The sequence below is a fragment of the Argentina silus genome, assembly GCF_951799395.1.
Source record: "Argentina silus genome assembly, chromosome: 12".
Classification (NCBI taxonomy): domain Eukaryota; kingdom Metazoa; phylum Chordata; class Actinopteri; order Argentiniformes; family Argentinidae; genus Argentina; species Argentina silus.
Genome location: NC_139666.1, coordinates 6,348,156 through 6,363,155, shown reverse-complemented (window position 1 = coordinate 6,363,155; position 15,000 = coordinate 6,348,156). Strand labels below are relative to the sequence as shown.

The following is a 15,000-nucleotide window of genomic DNA, read 5'->3' as shown; positions in this document are numbered from 1 at the left end:
ACAGTTCTTTATCCTCATCCCGGCCAGTTCAACTTTTTATCGTGTTCCAAGACGATAGTTTCATTGTGGCTCCAGATAGATTGTGGCTCAAAATAAGTATCGATGGATTTAGCCCCAAGATGAATCTCTCAGTGATTTAGAAAAGTACATTTTGGGATGTAGGCCAAATTTAAACACACACACCCTAACCCTCTCTCCCTCTCTCTCTCCCTCCCCCCCCCCTCCAGCTCCACCTCCCCCTGACCACCCCTCTCCCAGGCAGTGAATTGACCAAGGAGCCGTTCCGTTGGGACCAGCGCCTGTTCTCATTGGTCCTCCGCATCCCTGGTCACGCCTCTGTGGAACCCGAGCCACTAGGGGGCGTGCCCTCTGACGACTCAGCCATCACCCCCATGTGTGAGGTCACCGGAGGTGAGACGCTGTGTGCGTGTGTGTGTGTGTGTGTGTGTTAGATGATTGGCTACTTATTATCCCGGCGACATACATACAGTAGCCTAGTGTGGTATGTCAGTGATGGTGAATGGACCAGTGTGGTACTGGTGTTCAGATTAAAGACCGCAGGCAGGCAGGTGCTAGTCAGGCCTTCTGGGCCTGTTAGGGTGAACAGTCCCTGGTGAACAGTCCCTGTTGAATAGTCCCTGATGAACAGTCCTGATGAACAGTCCCTGGTGAATTGGCTGTTCATAGACTATTCATAGTCCTGGTGAACAGTCCTGGTAAATAGACTATAGACTGTCCTGGTGAATAGACTATAATAGTCCTGGTGAATAGTCTAGGAATAGTGCTGATGCGTAGTGTAGATTAGAGCCAGTAGTGAGTCAGGCCTTCTGGTTGTCAGGCTGCTGATGCTGGTGAATCCCACGTGTTCCTGATCGCTCCAGAGACAATAGACTGCTCTCCATATGCTGCCTGTCTATTACTGCTGATCACAGAATACTGTACACACACGCACAATACACCAGGCTATACAGCTGTGTGTGTGTGTGTGTGTGTGTGTTTGTCAGTGTGTGTGTCTGGGGGGGGGGGGATGTTTCAGTGCATGTGTATGTTCTTACACCCTATCTGAGTTCCCAGGTTCTGTGTGTCTGAGTGCATGCGTATATCAGTGTGTGTGTGTGTGTGTGTTCTGACCCCCTCCTTGTGTCTCCAGGTCGTTCCCACTGTGTGTGTGTGTGTGTGTGTGTGTGTGTGTGTGTGTGTGTGTGTGTGTGTGTGTGTGTGTGTGTGTGTGTGTGTGTGTGTGTGTGTGTGTGTGTGTGTGTGTGTGTTCTGACCCCCTCCCTGTGTCTCCAGGTCGTTCCCACAGTGTGTGTGTGTGTGTGCGTTCTGACCCCCTCCCTGTATCTCCAGGACGTTCCTACAGCGTGTGTGTGTGCGTGCGTTCTGACCCCCTCCCTGTATCTCCAGGACGTTCCTACAGCGTGTTCTCCCAGCGTATGTTGAACCAGTGTCTGGAGTCTCTGGTGCAGAAGATCCAGAGTGGGGTGGTCATCAACTTTGAGAAGACGGGGCCGGACCCCCCTCCTGTCGAGGGTAAGAGCATGACAACGATTCTAACAATGATCAGAATAAAAATCATTTATTGCATTTTTAGAGCTTCTTTCTAGACGTTGTAGCACCCAGGGTTCTGGCTCTGGATCGCGTCATCAAAACCCGACTCACGTTTAGTCTCGTCAAAATGCGCCAAAAATACAACTAAAACACTGAATTCCACTGAGGAAAATCCTAACGCTGTCATTGCCACTTCTAACAACGATGTTGTTGGCGATCAGAGTTAGTTACTCTGTCATTACTAAATATATACAGTACCAGTCAAAAGTTTGGACACACCTTGCCAAGAGTGTGCAAAGCTGCCATCAAAGCAAAAAAGGTGGCTACTTTGAAGAATCTAAAATATAAAACATATTCTGGTTTGTTTAACACTTTTTTTGTTTACTACGTAATTCCATATGTGTTCCTTCATAGTTTTGATGTCTTCAATATTAATCAACAATGTAGAAAATAATAAAAAAAATAAAGAAAAACCATTGAATGCGAAGGTGTGTCCAGACTTCTGACTGGTACTGTAGTTTAATCACAGCGTGGCGCAGCTCCACTCTTTCATTGATTTTGATAACCTCTTCCTCGACGTGTAGCACCTACCTGGGCGTTGCCATGGCAGCCATTATGCCCCAGAAAGCTCACCACACATCAGCTGTGTAAGACACACACACACACACACACATAAACCTGTACTGGGCTGGCCATAGTTGAGCTGTACTGGCCTGTACTATGCTGTACTGGCCTGTACTGGTTACACATCCATCAGAGTTAAGCTGGGCTGGCCTGGGCTGGGCTGGGCTGGGCTGGGCCTCGGCACTAAATTAGTTTTAAACCTTGTGAAGGTCTAAGGGCATGGAGTTGATACGGTTGGCATTTGACTCACCTTTGATCATTCTCTCCCTCTCCCTCCCCCTCTCCCTCCCTCCTGCTCCTCTCCCTCCCTTACCCCCCTCCTGCTCCTCCCACCGCCCAGATGCCCCAGTGGAGGTGGTGAAGGGGGGTCCCCAGCCTTGGCACTGCTGTCACAAGCTCATCTACGTCCGGCCCAACCCCAAGACTGGCGTCCCCATCGGACACTGGCCCATCCCTGAGGCCTTCTGGCCCGACACTAACTCACCCACGCTGGTAGGACTGTGTGTGAGTGTGAGTGTGAGTGTGAGTGTGAGTGTGAGTGTGAGTGTGAGTGTGAGTGTGAGTGTGAGTGTGAGTGTGTGTGTGTGTGTGTGTGTGTGTGTGAGAGAAGAGTGTGTGCCCCATTCCTTCTGATAAGGCCCAGCCGCGTGTGTGTGGGAGGGAGAAGAGTGTGTGACTGTTTTGGTGCAGCACACAGCCCATTTCCTTATCACCTTCTGATAAGGCACAGCCGTGTGTGTGTGTTCCTGCTAACCCCCCCTCTCTCCCCTAGCCCCCCCGGTCGGCCCACCCCCACGTCAGGTTCTCCTGTATGGATGCAGAGCCCATGGTGATTGACAAGGTCCCCTTCGACAAGTACGAGCTGGAGCCTTCGCCCCTCACTCAGTTCATCCTGGAGAGGAAGTCTCCCCACATCTGCTGGCAGGTAGGCAGCACTGCGCGCACACACACACACACACACACACTCCACACCGCATATGAACACACACGCATACAGTACACACACACACACACACTCCACACCGTGAGCATACACACGCACACTACACACACACACAGTACACTGTGGAGAGGAAGTCTGCTGGCAGGTATGCTACGCCGCATGCATGCATGCACACACCCACACACACACACACACACACACACACACACACACACACACACACACACAGAGTACACCATGGAGAGGAAGTCTCCTCACACCTGCATTCCACAACAGCCACGCTGCTCTCAGAACACACAGTACATCTGTCCCTATAGGTCGAGGGACGGTCACATGACATATCACATGTTCCCCCAGGGAACTTTAGTGCCACCACTTTTGAAAACTGACAATAAGTTTAATATAATATACAAATGCTTGTCGTTGACTAGTTTGTTCTCTCATTCTTTCTCCCTCCCTCCCTCCCTCCCTACCTCCTTCAGGTGTTTGTGTGTAACAGTGCCAAGTACAGTGACCTGGGCCAGCCCTTTGGCTATCTGAAGGCCAGCACGGCACTCAACTGTGTCAACCTGTTCGTCATGCCCTACAACTACCCCGTTCTGCTGCCTCTGCTGGGTAAGACCCGGCCCCCGTCCCAAAACTTTACAATACCTTCCCTACAACTACCCCGTTCTGCTGCCTCTGCTGGGTAAGACCCGGCCCCCGTCCCAAAACTTTACAATACCTTCCCTACAACTACCCCGTTCTGCTGCCTCTGCTGGGTAAGACCCGTCCCCCGTCCCAAAACTTTACAATACCTTCCCTACAACTACCCCGTTCTGCTGCCTCTGCTGGGTAAGACCCGTCCCCCGTCCCAAAACTTTACAATACCTTCCCTACAACTACCCCGTTCTGCTGCCTCTGCTGGGTAAGACCCGTCCCCCGTCCCAAAACTTTACAATACCTTCCCTACAACTACCCCGTTCTGCTGCCTCTGCTGGGTAAGACCCGGCCCCCGTCCCAAAACTTTACAATACCTTCCCTACAACTACCCCGTTCTGCTGCCTCTGCTGGGTAAGACCCGTCCCCCGTCCCAAAACTTTAAAATACCTTCCCTACAACTACCCCGTTCTGCTGCCTCTGCTGGGTAAGACCCGGCCCCCGTCCCAATACTTTAGAATAATCTCCTGTCCTTGTCTCCTTCACTGTAATGCAGTCCCTGGCCACGTCCCAACAGTTTTAACATGGCTTCCTCTCCTAGTCTCCCTCCTAGTCATGACCACTGGTGTGAAACAACCTGATAGGTGGAACCTGTGTGGTTCCTTTCACCTATCAGAGGGGCTGACGGAGAGAGGAGGCGGGGAAAAGTAGCCATTTAAGACATGTTTTTTTACACAGTATTTCATTTAAGACTTTTGTGACATTGTTTAATTGAAGACTTTTGTTAAACAGTACTTAATTTAAGACTACTGTTGGGCCGTTCTGAATGTTTACACGGTATTGAATTGAAGACTTTTGGTAGACAGTATTTCATTTAAGGCTATTGTTACAGTGTTTATTTAATGTAAGACTTTTGTGAGACAGTGTTTTGTCCTCCATGATGTTGTGTGTCCCTTGACTCCGACCAACAGGGGGCAGCAGTGCCTCTCTCCCCCTCTAAACCCAGCTCTGTCTCTGTCCCTGTAGACGACCTGATCAGAGTCCACAAGTTCAAGCCCACCCTGAAGTGGCGCCAGTCCTTTGAGAACTACCTGAAGACCATGCCTCCTTACTACATAGGGGTGAGTAGAGGTCGGGGAGGCTGGTGGAGGTAGAAATCGGAGGACGGGCTTGTTGTAATGCATGGAATGAGGAATGGTATCAAACACGCATGCTTTGATACCGTTCCTCATTCCATGCATTACAATGAGCCCGTCCTCCGATTTTTACCTCCCCTGGTAGAGATACACCACACCAGACACTGGTCACTACCGCCCCGTTAAAGACCAAAGTCTCCATGTTTTGGGGCAACAGTGAGATGTGGCTTTGATGTGGACTTTACAAACTCTCTCTCTCTCTCTCTCTCTCTCTCTCTCCTCCCCCCTGCAGTCCCTGAGGAAGGCCCTAAGGATCATGGGAGCTCCCAACCTCCTGGCTGACAACATGGAGTACGGTCTGAGCTACAGCGTCGTGTCCTACCTCAAGAAACTCAGCCAACAGGTAGAACACACACACACACACACACACTCTCTTTAGTGTTTGTGACCAGGTTGAATGACATCAGTGTTTCATTGTGCCTCCTAATCTTTTCGAAACATTCTCACATTTCCTGTTCTCTGACTCTGTGTGTGTGTGTGTGTGTGCCTGTGCTATTTTGAGTGTCAGTTTCTCTGTAGATTCTCATATGTAAATCCAGTCTCTCTCTCTCTCTCTCTCTCTCTCTCTCTCTCTCTCTCTGGCGCCCCCTGCAGACTAAGATTGAGTACGAGCGTCTGATAGCGTCGGTGGGGAAGAAGGCGGTGGTGGAGTGCGGTATGAAGGTGCGTACCCGTGGAGGGGGGGGCGTGTCCCTGGCCCAGCGCCGAGACTTCACCCAGCTGCTGCAGAGCATCACAGGGGAAGCCCCCCCACTGCCCCTGGAACTCAACCCCAAGGAGTTCGCCGGCTTCCAGCTCGCCACGCTCAACAAGGTGGGCTCTTCATCATCATCATCATCATCGTTGTTATGACCGCCGTTGTTATCGTAATTCTTATCGTCGTCGTCATTATTGTCATCGTCATTATTGTAATCATCATCATGTACGCCCTCGTCTTCATCATTACTATGACCATCATCATCATCTTAGTCATCATTATTATTATGACCGTCATTATCGCGATTATTATTATCGTCATCACCATGTACACCTTCATCTTCATCATCATCATTATTATGACCGTCATTTTCCTAATTATCTTCATCTTCATCGTCATGGTCACCAACAGCTGTCTCAGCCTGTTGACAGCTTGGTTGCGTGATGTCATGTTTTATCTGTTCTTTTTTTAGATGTGTTATCTTGTCTCTCTTCTTGTCCTTCTGACTCTTTTATTTGTGTGGATCTCTGCCTCTTGCTTGTTTGGTTTTCTTTGCTCTTTTTATTCTTTTTTATATGTTTTATTCATATATATATATATATATAACCTTGTACAGTGTCCTTGGCTGTTCTGAAAGGCGCTTTCAAATTAAATGTATTATTATATGTATTATTCTTATAAAAGCGTGTTTATGATGTTCCCTCCTCCTCTCCTCAGAGTCTGAAACCTCAGGGGTTCCGGAACGCCTACGACATTCCTAGAATGCACCTGCTGGACCAGCTGAGCCGCATGAGGAGAAACCTCCTCAACGCCAGCATGCGCGTGCTCCGAGGACAGGACCCAGGTGTGTGTGTGTGTGTGTGTGTGTCTGCGTGTGTGTCTGTTTCTAGAGGTTTCCATCACATTCCAAGTTTTAAACATAGTTGTATGAATTTAGATGCATCAAGTCTGTAGTGTCTAGTCAGCCAGTCTGGTATTAACCGTAACCCTTCACACACACACACACACACCCTCCAGACCAGCTCCACAGCGTGCCGATAGCCCAGATGGGGAACTACCAGGACTTCCTGAAGGCGGCCCCCCAGCCCCTCCGAGACGCCGACCCAGAACAGCCCAAACGCCTGCACACCTTCGGAAACCCTTTCAAACTGGACAAGAAGGTGCGACACACACACACACACACACACATACATACATACACACACCCACCCCTTCAGAACCCACTTCAAACTGGACAAGAAGGTGCAGTCCACCTTCTTGTTTCTGGATCCAAAAACTTCAATCTCCTCTGTGTCCGTAGAACATGTCTGATTGGTTGACTGTCATGTGAGGCATCATTCTGATTGGCTCCTGACATCCTTCTGCTCCTCCTCCAGGGCATGATGATTGACGAGGCTGATGAGTTTGTGACAGGACCCCAGAACAAGGGCAAGCGTCCGGGGGGCGACAGCAGTCTGCAGGGGGGGGGGCCCAAGAGACGCCGGTGCATGTCCCCCCTCCTCCGCCCTGGCAGAGCCTACACCCCCCCTGTCAGCCCCTCAGCCAGTCCCAGACCTGGCCCTACAGGTGAGTGAGACACACAGACACACACACATTGGCAGCAACAGTTATGTAATGTTACGTAAGATTTCACATTATTCCCATTTTGAAAAGATTAGGTTCAGTCTCCCTGGAATACGTTGTCCATTCTCTGTGACAGATGAATGAATGGTGTTTTATGATCCATATATATATATATACATAACGTGTTCCTCCTCCAGATGACGAGAGCAACGACAGTGAGGCAGACCCGGTGTTCGTCAACCACCTGGACAACCACTACAGCAGCCCGGACCCTTCTAGAACCCCCCCGGGCCCTGACGGCCAGGAGAACCACCACACTAACCAGTCGGGGGCGGACGAAGAAGAGGACGTGGGGGGTGGGGAGGAGGGGGGGGAGGGGGGGGAGGAGGAGAACGGGCGCCCCAGGGACGGGGAGCTGTTGGAGGGCAGCCAGGACGGAGGAGAGAGCCCCTGTCCCCCGGGGGTGGAGGAGGAGGAGGGGGAGGGGGAGGAGGAGGACCACCCTCCCCGTTACCCGTCACCCGGGGAGCTGAAGATGATGATGAGCGCTGAGAGTCAGGAGGTCAACGCGGAGCTCCGCGCTCTCATCACCCGGGAGATACGCCGGCCCGGCCGCCGTACGTACACACACACACACACACACACACACACACACAAACAAACAAACACATGCACGCCCACCTGGGGAGTCACATGGGTCTCTAGTTCCATTCAATAGGCACAACGTAGGGAAAAGATTTAGGAACTGAGAATGAAACGCGTATATTCTCATTGGAACCATTTTGGGGAAAAATGCTTGCCGACTCTTGTTCCTTATACATATGTATCTCTCTCTCCCCCTTCCAGACTATGATAAGATATTCTGCTTCCTGAAGCAGATTCAGGGCAGTCTGGAGACCCGCCTCATCTTCCTCCAGAACATCATCAAAGAAGCTGCCAGGTCAGAGGTCACCTCACTACGAAAAACAACCAATCAGACGCTCCGTTTATAGGCTATATGGAGTAGGCTGTATCTGTAAAAGGGGTTCTGTGGTGTATTTCTATGTCACTGACCCTGTCTTGCCTCTTGTGTTCTGTGCAGGTTTAAGAGGCGGGTTCTGATAGAGCAGCTGGAGAACTTTCTAGAAGAGATCCACAACAGAGCCAACAACATGAACCATCTGGACCCCTTCTGAGGGGCCCCCGTTCCAAACGGAGCTCCCCTACCCTCATCCTGCCCCCTCCTCAGCCAGGCTCCTTCAAGACAAGGCAGTCTGAATCCCAGAGAGAGAGGGATGGATAGAAACCCTCACAATGAAATGAGCAGAGCAATTGGCGTGTGTGTGTGTGTGTGTGTGTGTGTGTGTGTGTGTGTGTGTGTGTGTGTGTCAGGGGAAGGGTCCAGATTGTATACATTTCCCAACAACCTCAGGGCGAAGGCAAGAACTGTGATGTTTTTGGTCTCATTTGAAACATGTTTATGTGGCTTGCTAACTTCCCCTCCCCTTTGTTCTCTCAATCTCTTCCTCCCTCCCTCCCTCTCTCCCTCCCTCCCTTCATGCTTGTACCACTCCACCAATAGAAATGCACTCCAGGCTGTGTTGTTGACCAATAGAAGGGGTCCAAATAATTTCATCCGTCTTGCTTTGACCTCTGGACATCATCTAAACGAAACCTTCATTCCCTCTGGTACAACTCCACCACTCCTTTGACTGCTACCACTGAACTCTGATTGACAAGAAACCTTGACATGCTAGCAGTCACACAAGCTCAGGAAACAAGACAAACAGCATGACGGTTAGCAATAGCATCGCCGCTAGTATTACCCAAACAATCCCTAAAGATGGAGGCCATGTTGTGTGACTGTTAAATGTGTCGTCGTCGTCCCCCGGTGTGCTCTTGAAATGAGGCCCTGAATGGAAGGCTGTCCCTGTGTGCAGGTCATCTCCCTCTCCTTCCCTTTCTTGTTCTCCTTCTCATCCCCCTCTCCTCTCCTCTCCTCCTAAAACAGGGACCAAATGTTTGCCATATGTGTATCTGTGTGTCATGAGGACGCTACCAAAAGAGAGTATTTTGAATAAAGCTGTATAGATGTAAATACATTTAGAGAATTATTTAAGACAACGTCGAGGGGAGAAGGCCTTTTTGTAAGTATTTCCATGATGAATAAAGTTTCTATTTTACACTGTGAACGAACGGCCATGTAAATAAAAAGTTGACGTTGTTCTGTAAAGTCGTAGTCGTGTATTTTCTTTTCACCTGTGTCCTCGGGGATTTGACACCTAGAATTACACCTCGCTGATCTGAAGGCTGGGAGGGGTAGAGATCTCAGAGGACGGGTCCATTGTAATGCATGGAAAGGACCGAGGAATGGTATCAAACACATGCGATACCATTACCCGACCTCTGATTTCTACCTCCACCAGCCTCCCCAGGGGGAGTTACTTCAATGTATACATATCTAGAGGACACACACACACATACAGGATAGCAATTCTGTGCTTTGTATATATAGGAAGAAAAGACCAGAACACACTGGGTGCAAAACAACAGATGTAATAAAATTTTATTTACAGATATGTACAAAGTATTGTCCCTCTTCCTGAAGTGTCTGTGGAGCCTCCTGATGGTCCCCAATAAATACTGGTGGTGTGTGTGTGTGTGTGTGTGGGGGGGGGGGGGGGGGTTGGATGTCTGGATGTCTGGATGTCTGTGTGTGAAATGGACGGGGTGGGGGGCTTGAATGGATGTCTGAAAGTGTGTGTGTGGGGGGTGAGGAGATGTCTGTGAAAGTGTGTGTGTGTGTGGGGGGGGGGGTGTAACAGGACCAGAAGGTGTCCTAGGGTAGGGGAGGTTGTGTGTGGGGGGGGGTTCCTGGAGTCCTAGGGTGCCTGGTCAGCCGGGTTCACCACGCGGCCCATGAACAGGATGGACCCGGTGCTGACTTGTCGCAGGAGGAAGAAGAACGGCTTGTCGGCCTTGAAGACGGGGGCGCGGGACCGCTTCAGGAGCACCATGGCTGGGAGGGAGACACGCACACACACACACACACACACACACATAGAACCCATCAGATACCTGAGATGATACCTACACACTGCTCAGTTACGTTACTGCAGGTACGTTCATTCATCGTTTAGCCTGTGTGGTACAGCCTCATTACCTGTAGCTGCTGCAGCCTTGGTGCCATCCTCTGTCACCTCTATCCTGGCCTCGTGGAACGCATCCGACACATACAGACCCTCCTCTACTAGAGGGAGAGAGGGAGGGAGGAGGGAGTGGGGAAGGGAGAGAGAGTGGGAGGGAGAGAGAGAATACATTCCCGTAAGTGCTCTGTAGCGTACTGAGTAGGATATTAATCTCTTGTTTAAACAGTTTTAGAGTGTTGACATCAGGAGAGCACACTCTAAGTGGCCTGTAAACTACTAACTGTTACAGATAACAGTCTGTAGTGCTGGAAGACAACAGTCTGTAGTACTGGAAGATAACAGTCTGTAGTACTGGAAGATAACAGTCTGTAGTACTGGAGATAACAGTCTGTAGTACTGGGAGATAACAGTCTGTAGTACTGGAAGACAACAGTCTGTAGTACTGGAGATGACAGTCCACTTTCAACAGCTTTCATCAGCTTTATTCAGCTTTCATCAGTTTTATTCATCTTTAATCAGCTGTATTCAGCCGCTGAGGGTTGACTGTACCTGAGATCCCTCTGAAGTCAGCTGCTGTGGGGCTGAAGGTGTCGCTGACCCCCATGGAAGGAAGGACCGACTTGAGGTTGAACCGGTTCTGCATTCGGAACCTGGAGGTCCACATCAGATACGTTAGTATGTTCTCGGTCTCCATCCAATCAAAACGTGCCAATCAACTCCCAAGTGGGAAGGATTAGGGTTAGGGTTTTACCAATTTAACCATGTCATCAAGGAAGGAAGGAAGGAAGAAAGGAAGGAAGGAAGGAAAGAAGAAAGAAAGGAAGAAAGGAAAGGAAAAAGGCAGAAAGGAAAGAAGAAATTAAGAATGCATTATAAACGTATTGGTACAAGGCCAGTGTGTCGGCTACCTGGGCAGGAAGACGTCCATCTTGGTCCTGCGGAGGCCCATGTCCCAGGATGCAACAGCACGGGGGGTGAGCTGGGTTTCCAGGGAGGACAGAGGGGTCTTCCTGTCGCTGGGCAGGGCCACCAGCAGACTCAGGGATCGGCCCAGGTACGGCAGCTCCAACACCGTGTACCTCTGGTCTGTAGGGGTGCGGAACTGGCCTGTGGTCAGAGGGAAACACAGTGGAGATGGATTTGATCAATGCACACTATATAAATACAACAGCACAGTATAGAAATACACACTATAGAAATACTACAGTCCAGTATAGAAATACTACTTTAAAATGTTTGAAATAAATCTTTAACATATGCGGCAGGTTTGAATGAAGTGGTATGTTGTGTGGTTATTACAGTGATAATATTAGGAATGTAACTGTAGTTCTGACAAGTTGAACCCAAGTAGAAAGCACAACCAAGGACGAGACTTCATGACTGTTTCTCTCGTCTTACCAAAGTTAACCTCTGCTGCCTGGTACATCATGGGCACCTTGATGGTGGTGCCATCCGAGAGGGTGAATGGAAGGTTCTGGGTGTCGGTGAAAAGGAACTGTTTCTGCCACACGCCCCGGAAGGCGACCGTGTTGACCAGGGCCATCTGGAGCCTCTGCCCCCACCACAAGGCCTCTCCCTGGGCCTCGCCCGACCCCGACAGCTCCCCGCTCCACTGGACATCTGGAGATGGACACACGCACATGCCAGAGGACAGGTTAATACAGAGGACAGAGGACAGAGGGACTGAGAGACAGAGGGTCAGAGAGACAGAGGGACAGAGGGCAGAGGGACAGAGGACAGGGGACAGAGGGACAGAGGACAGGTTAATACAGATGGACAGAAGACAGAGGGACAGAGAGACAGAGGGACAGAGGGCAGAGGGACAGAGGGCAGAGGGCAGAGGGACAGAGGACAGAGGGGCAAAGAGACAGAGGGACAGAGGACAGAGGGGCAGAGAGACAGAGGGACAGAGGGCAGAGGGACAGAGGACAGAGGGGCAGAGAGACAGAGGGACAGAGGACAGAGGGGCAGAGAGACAGAGGGACAGAGGGCAGAGGGGCAGAGGACAGAGGGGCAGAGAGACAGAGGGACAGAGGACAGGGGACAGAGGGACAGAGGGACAGAGGGACAGAGGACAGAGGTTCATACAGACTGTCAGAGGTGTCAGATATTCAGCTAGAAAGGTGTATATGGATCAGGAGAGGCTGGTGGAGGTCGAAATCAGAGGACGGGCTCATTGGAATGCATGTTTGATACCATTCCTCATTCCATTCCCTGCATTACAATGAACCCATCCTCTGATTTCTGCCTCCACCAGCCTCCCCTGATGAAGGTATCTATTCTGCTCTATAGACCATAGCACTTTATGATATTCTACACTCGTTTATAACAGCACATTCAGCACCATAAGTAGTTATGGCCTAGTTGCCTACTAGTTGCCTAGTTGCCTAGTTGCCTAGTTGCCTACTAGTTGCCTAGTTGCCTAGTTGCCTAGTTGCCTACTAACACATAGATGCTTAAAGGGTTTCTGGGGATGATTTGTCAAAATCTTTAAAAGCATCAAGGAATAAGACATTGTAAGGCATTTTAAGGCATTTTAAAGGAATTTTTAAGGCATGTTAGTGCTTTGTCATGTGACCTAATAGAGAGAGCGTGGAGCCCCGGGCCTCACCGTTGCCCTGCGTGCGTCCCCAGTGCTCCAGCTGGACCCGGGTGTTGTTGGGCTGGCTGAAGTTGGCCCGGACCAGGCTGCTGTTGCCCCAGGCCGATGCATGCTGGGTAAACTCTGGGAGAAGCTGCACGCCACTCTGGACGAATAGGGCGCAGGCCTGCTGTAGCCGCACCCCCTGACTGGCGTTCCCCACGTTCCCCTGTGATTGCAGGAGGAAGTCCTGCACCTGCATGTCTGGAGGAGAGGGAGACAAGCAGGAAGTGAGGTCAGAGGTTAGAGGGGACGCCATGGGAAGCAAATTACTTCACCTTGATCATCAGTACATTTATAATAATAATAATAACTGTATTTATATAGCACCTTTCAAAACAGTGTTACAAAGTACTTAACAAATGTGCAGATAAACAAATATGCAAATAAAAACAAAATATCGGTAAGAAAACACAGTAAAACACAACGCACTAAAAACAATAAGGGCAGCATCAGTTAAAGGCTAGTCTATAAAAAAATTGTTTTAAGAAGAGATTTAAAAGACACCAGGTTTTTTTTCAGAAAATTAAGCTGCTACCATCATTGTAAGATTACCATTGAACATGGCTGATCTCTATAGCAACACCTGGACGATTGGAATAGCACCAAACCTCATCACTTGTTGAGACATAAAGAGCAAATTCAGCCAACAATGAACAAATACTACCACCACACATGACAACAAGTGATGCACACACTGCAATAACCATGGTGTTCTGGTGTCTGGTCTGTATGTTCAGAGTGAGCCTGTCCTCCGATTTCTACCTCCACCAGCCTCCCCTGCTCTCTATTGACACTTTCTCAACACCCAGCAGAACCATCTACATGACGACCACCACCACCACCACCACCACCACAACCACAACCACCACCATCACCACCACCACCACCATCATCACCACCACCAACACCACCACCACCCCCATCATCACCACCACCATCACCACCATCAACACCATCATCACCATCACCACAACCATCACCACCACCACCATCAACACCATCATCACCACCAGCACCACCAGCACCATCAACACCATCATCACCATCACCACAACCATCACCACCACCACCACCATCACCACCACCACCACCATCATCAGACCCAGCAGAACCATCTACACCACCATCATTATCACCCCACACACACACACACGCGCACACACACACACACACACACACACACACACACACACACACACACACACACACACTCACACACACACACACACACACACAGACCCGGCAGAACCATCTACACCATGCACACACACAGAGACCCAGCAGAGAGATAGAGCACTGGTCCCAGAGAGTGTTGTGTTTGTTTACAGTGTAACCTGGTGGCCTCTCGACCCCAAGGTCTCTCAGTCTTACCCTCTACTCACAGTAATGAGATTACAGCCAGGGCCAGGGACTAGGGGCACCAGACACCACTGCAGCCCCGGCCAAGAGGACCAGAGGACTGGTACCAGACACCTCCCTAACCCCGGCCAAGGGGACCAGAGAACTGGTACCAGACACCTCCCTAACCCCGGCCAAGGGGACCAGAGAACTGGTACCAGACACCTCCCTAACCCCGGCCAAGGGGACCAGAGGACTGGTACCAGACACCTCCCTAACCCCGGCCAAGGGGACCAGAGGACTGGTACCAGACACCTCCCTAACCCCGGCCAAGGGGACCAGAGGACTGGTACCAGACACCTCCCTAACCCCGGCCAAGAGGACCAGAGGACTAGTACAGGTCCAGGTCTTACCGTGGACGTCGTACCCCAGCGTCCCCTCCAGCTGAGCCAGCGTGTTGCCGCGGGCGCCCAGCTGCAGCAGGCCCAAGGACAGCGAGACGCTCGCCGGCGACACAATCAGGTTGGAGTTGTTCTCCGTCTCGGTGAGCGATTGGTAGAGGCTGACGGCGAACTGCGTCTGCAGCTCTGCCATACTCTCCCGGAGGCTGGCATCCCCCCGGCCTCTCTCAGCCAACCACAGGCAGACAAAGAGCGATGTCATCGACAGGCGACCCA

General features: G+C 50.6%; 2 protein-coding genes across 2 annotated transcripts in view; one reads left to right on the top strand and one right to left on the bottom strand.

Annotated features, from left to right (window-relative positions):
* The window catches only part of ints6 (integrator complex subunit 6), a 17,044-nt gene extending 7,625 nt beyond the window's left edge, over nt 1–9,419 (top strand). Inside the window, exons 5-18 of the mRNA XM_083682088.1 lie at nt 228–411; nt 1,408–1,533; nt 2,516–2,667; nt 2,948–3,100; nt 3,601–3,733; nt 4,784–4,878; nt 5,186–5,296; nt 5,548–5,766; nt 6,368–6,494; nt 6,668–6,810; nt 7,027–7,216; nt 7,411–7,830; nt 8,060–8,153; nt 8,295–9,419. Coding sequence (XP_083538214.1) covers nt 228–411; nt 1,408–1,533; nt 2,516–2,667; nt 2,948–3,100; nt 3,601–3,733; nt 4,784–4,878; nt 5,186–5,296; nt 5,548–5,766; nt 6,368–6,494; nt 6,668–6,810; nt 7,027–7,216; nt 7,411–7,830; nt 8,060–8,153; nt 8,295–8,388 — 2,241 coding nt within the window. The 3' untranslated portion in view covers nt 8,389–9,419. The remainder of the gene's footprint in view (nt 1–227; nt 412–1,407; nt 1,534–2,515; nt 2,668–2,947; nt 3,101–3,600; nt 3,734–4,783; nt 4,879–5,185; nt 5,297–5,547; nt 5,767–6,367; nt 6,495–6,667; nt 6,811–7,026; nt 7,217–7,410; nt 7,831–8,059; nt 8,154–8,294) is intronic.
* A 655-nt stretch (nt 9,420–10,074) lies between these two features.
* serpine3 (serpin peptidase inhibitor, clade E (nexin, plasminogen activator inhibitor type 1), member 3) overlaps nt 10,075–15,000 on the bottom strand; it is a gene marked incomplete at both ends in the record, with an annotated part of 4,927 nt that continues 1 nt past the window's right edge. Inside the window, 7 exons of the mRNA XM_083681610.1 lie at nt 10,075–10,211; nt 10,356–10,442; nt 10,891–10,991; nt 11,250–11,448; nt 11,740–11,961; nt 12,953–13,186; nt 14,737–15,000. The exon at nt 14,737–15,000 is cut by the window's right edge and continues 1 nt beyond it. Coding sequence (XP_083537736.1) covers nt 10,075–10,211; nt 10,356–10,442; nt 10,891–10,991; nt 11,250–11,448; nt 11,740–11,961; nt 12,953–13,186; nt 14,737–15,000 — 1,244 coding nt within the window. The remainder of the gene's footprint in view (nt 10,212–10,355; nt 10,443–10,890; nt 10,992–11,249; nt 11,449–11,739; nt 11,962–12,952; nt 13,187–14,736) is intronic.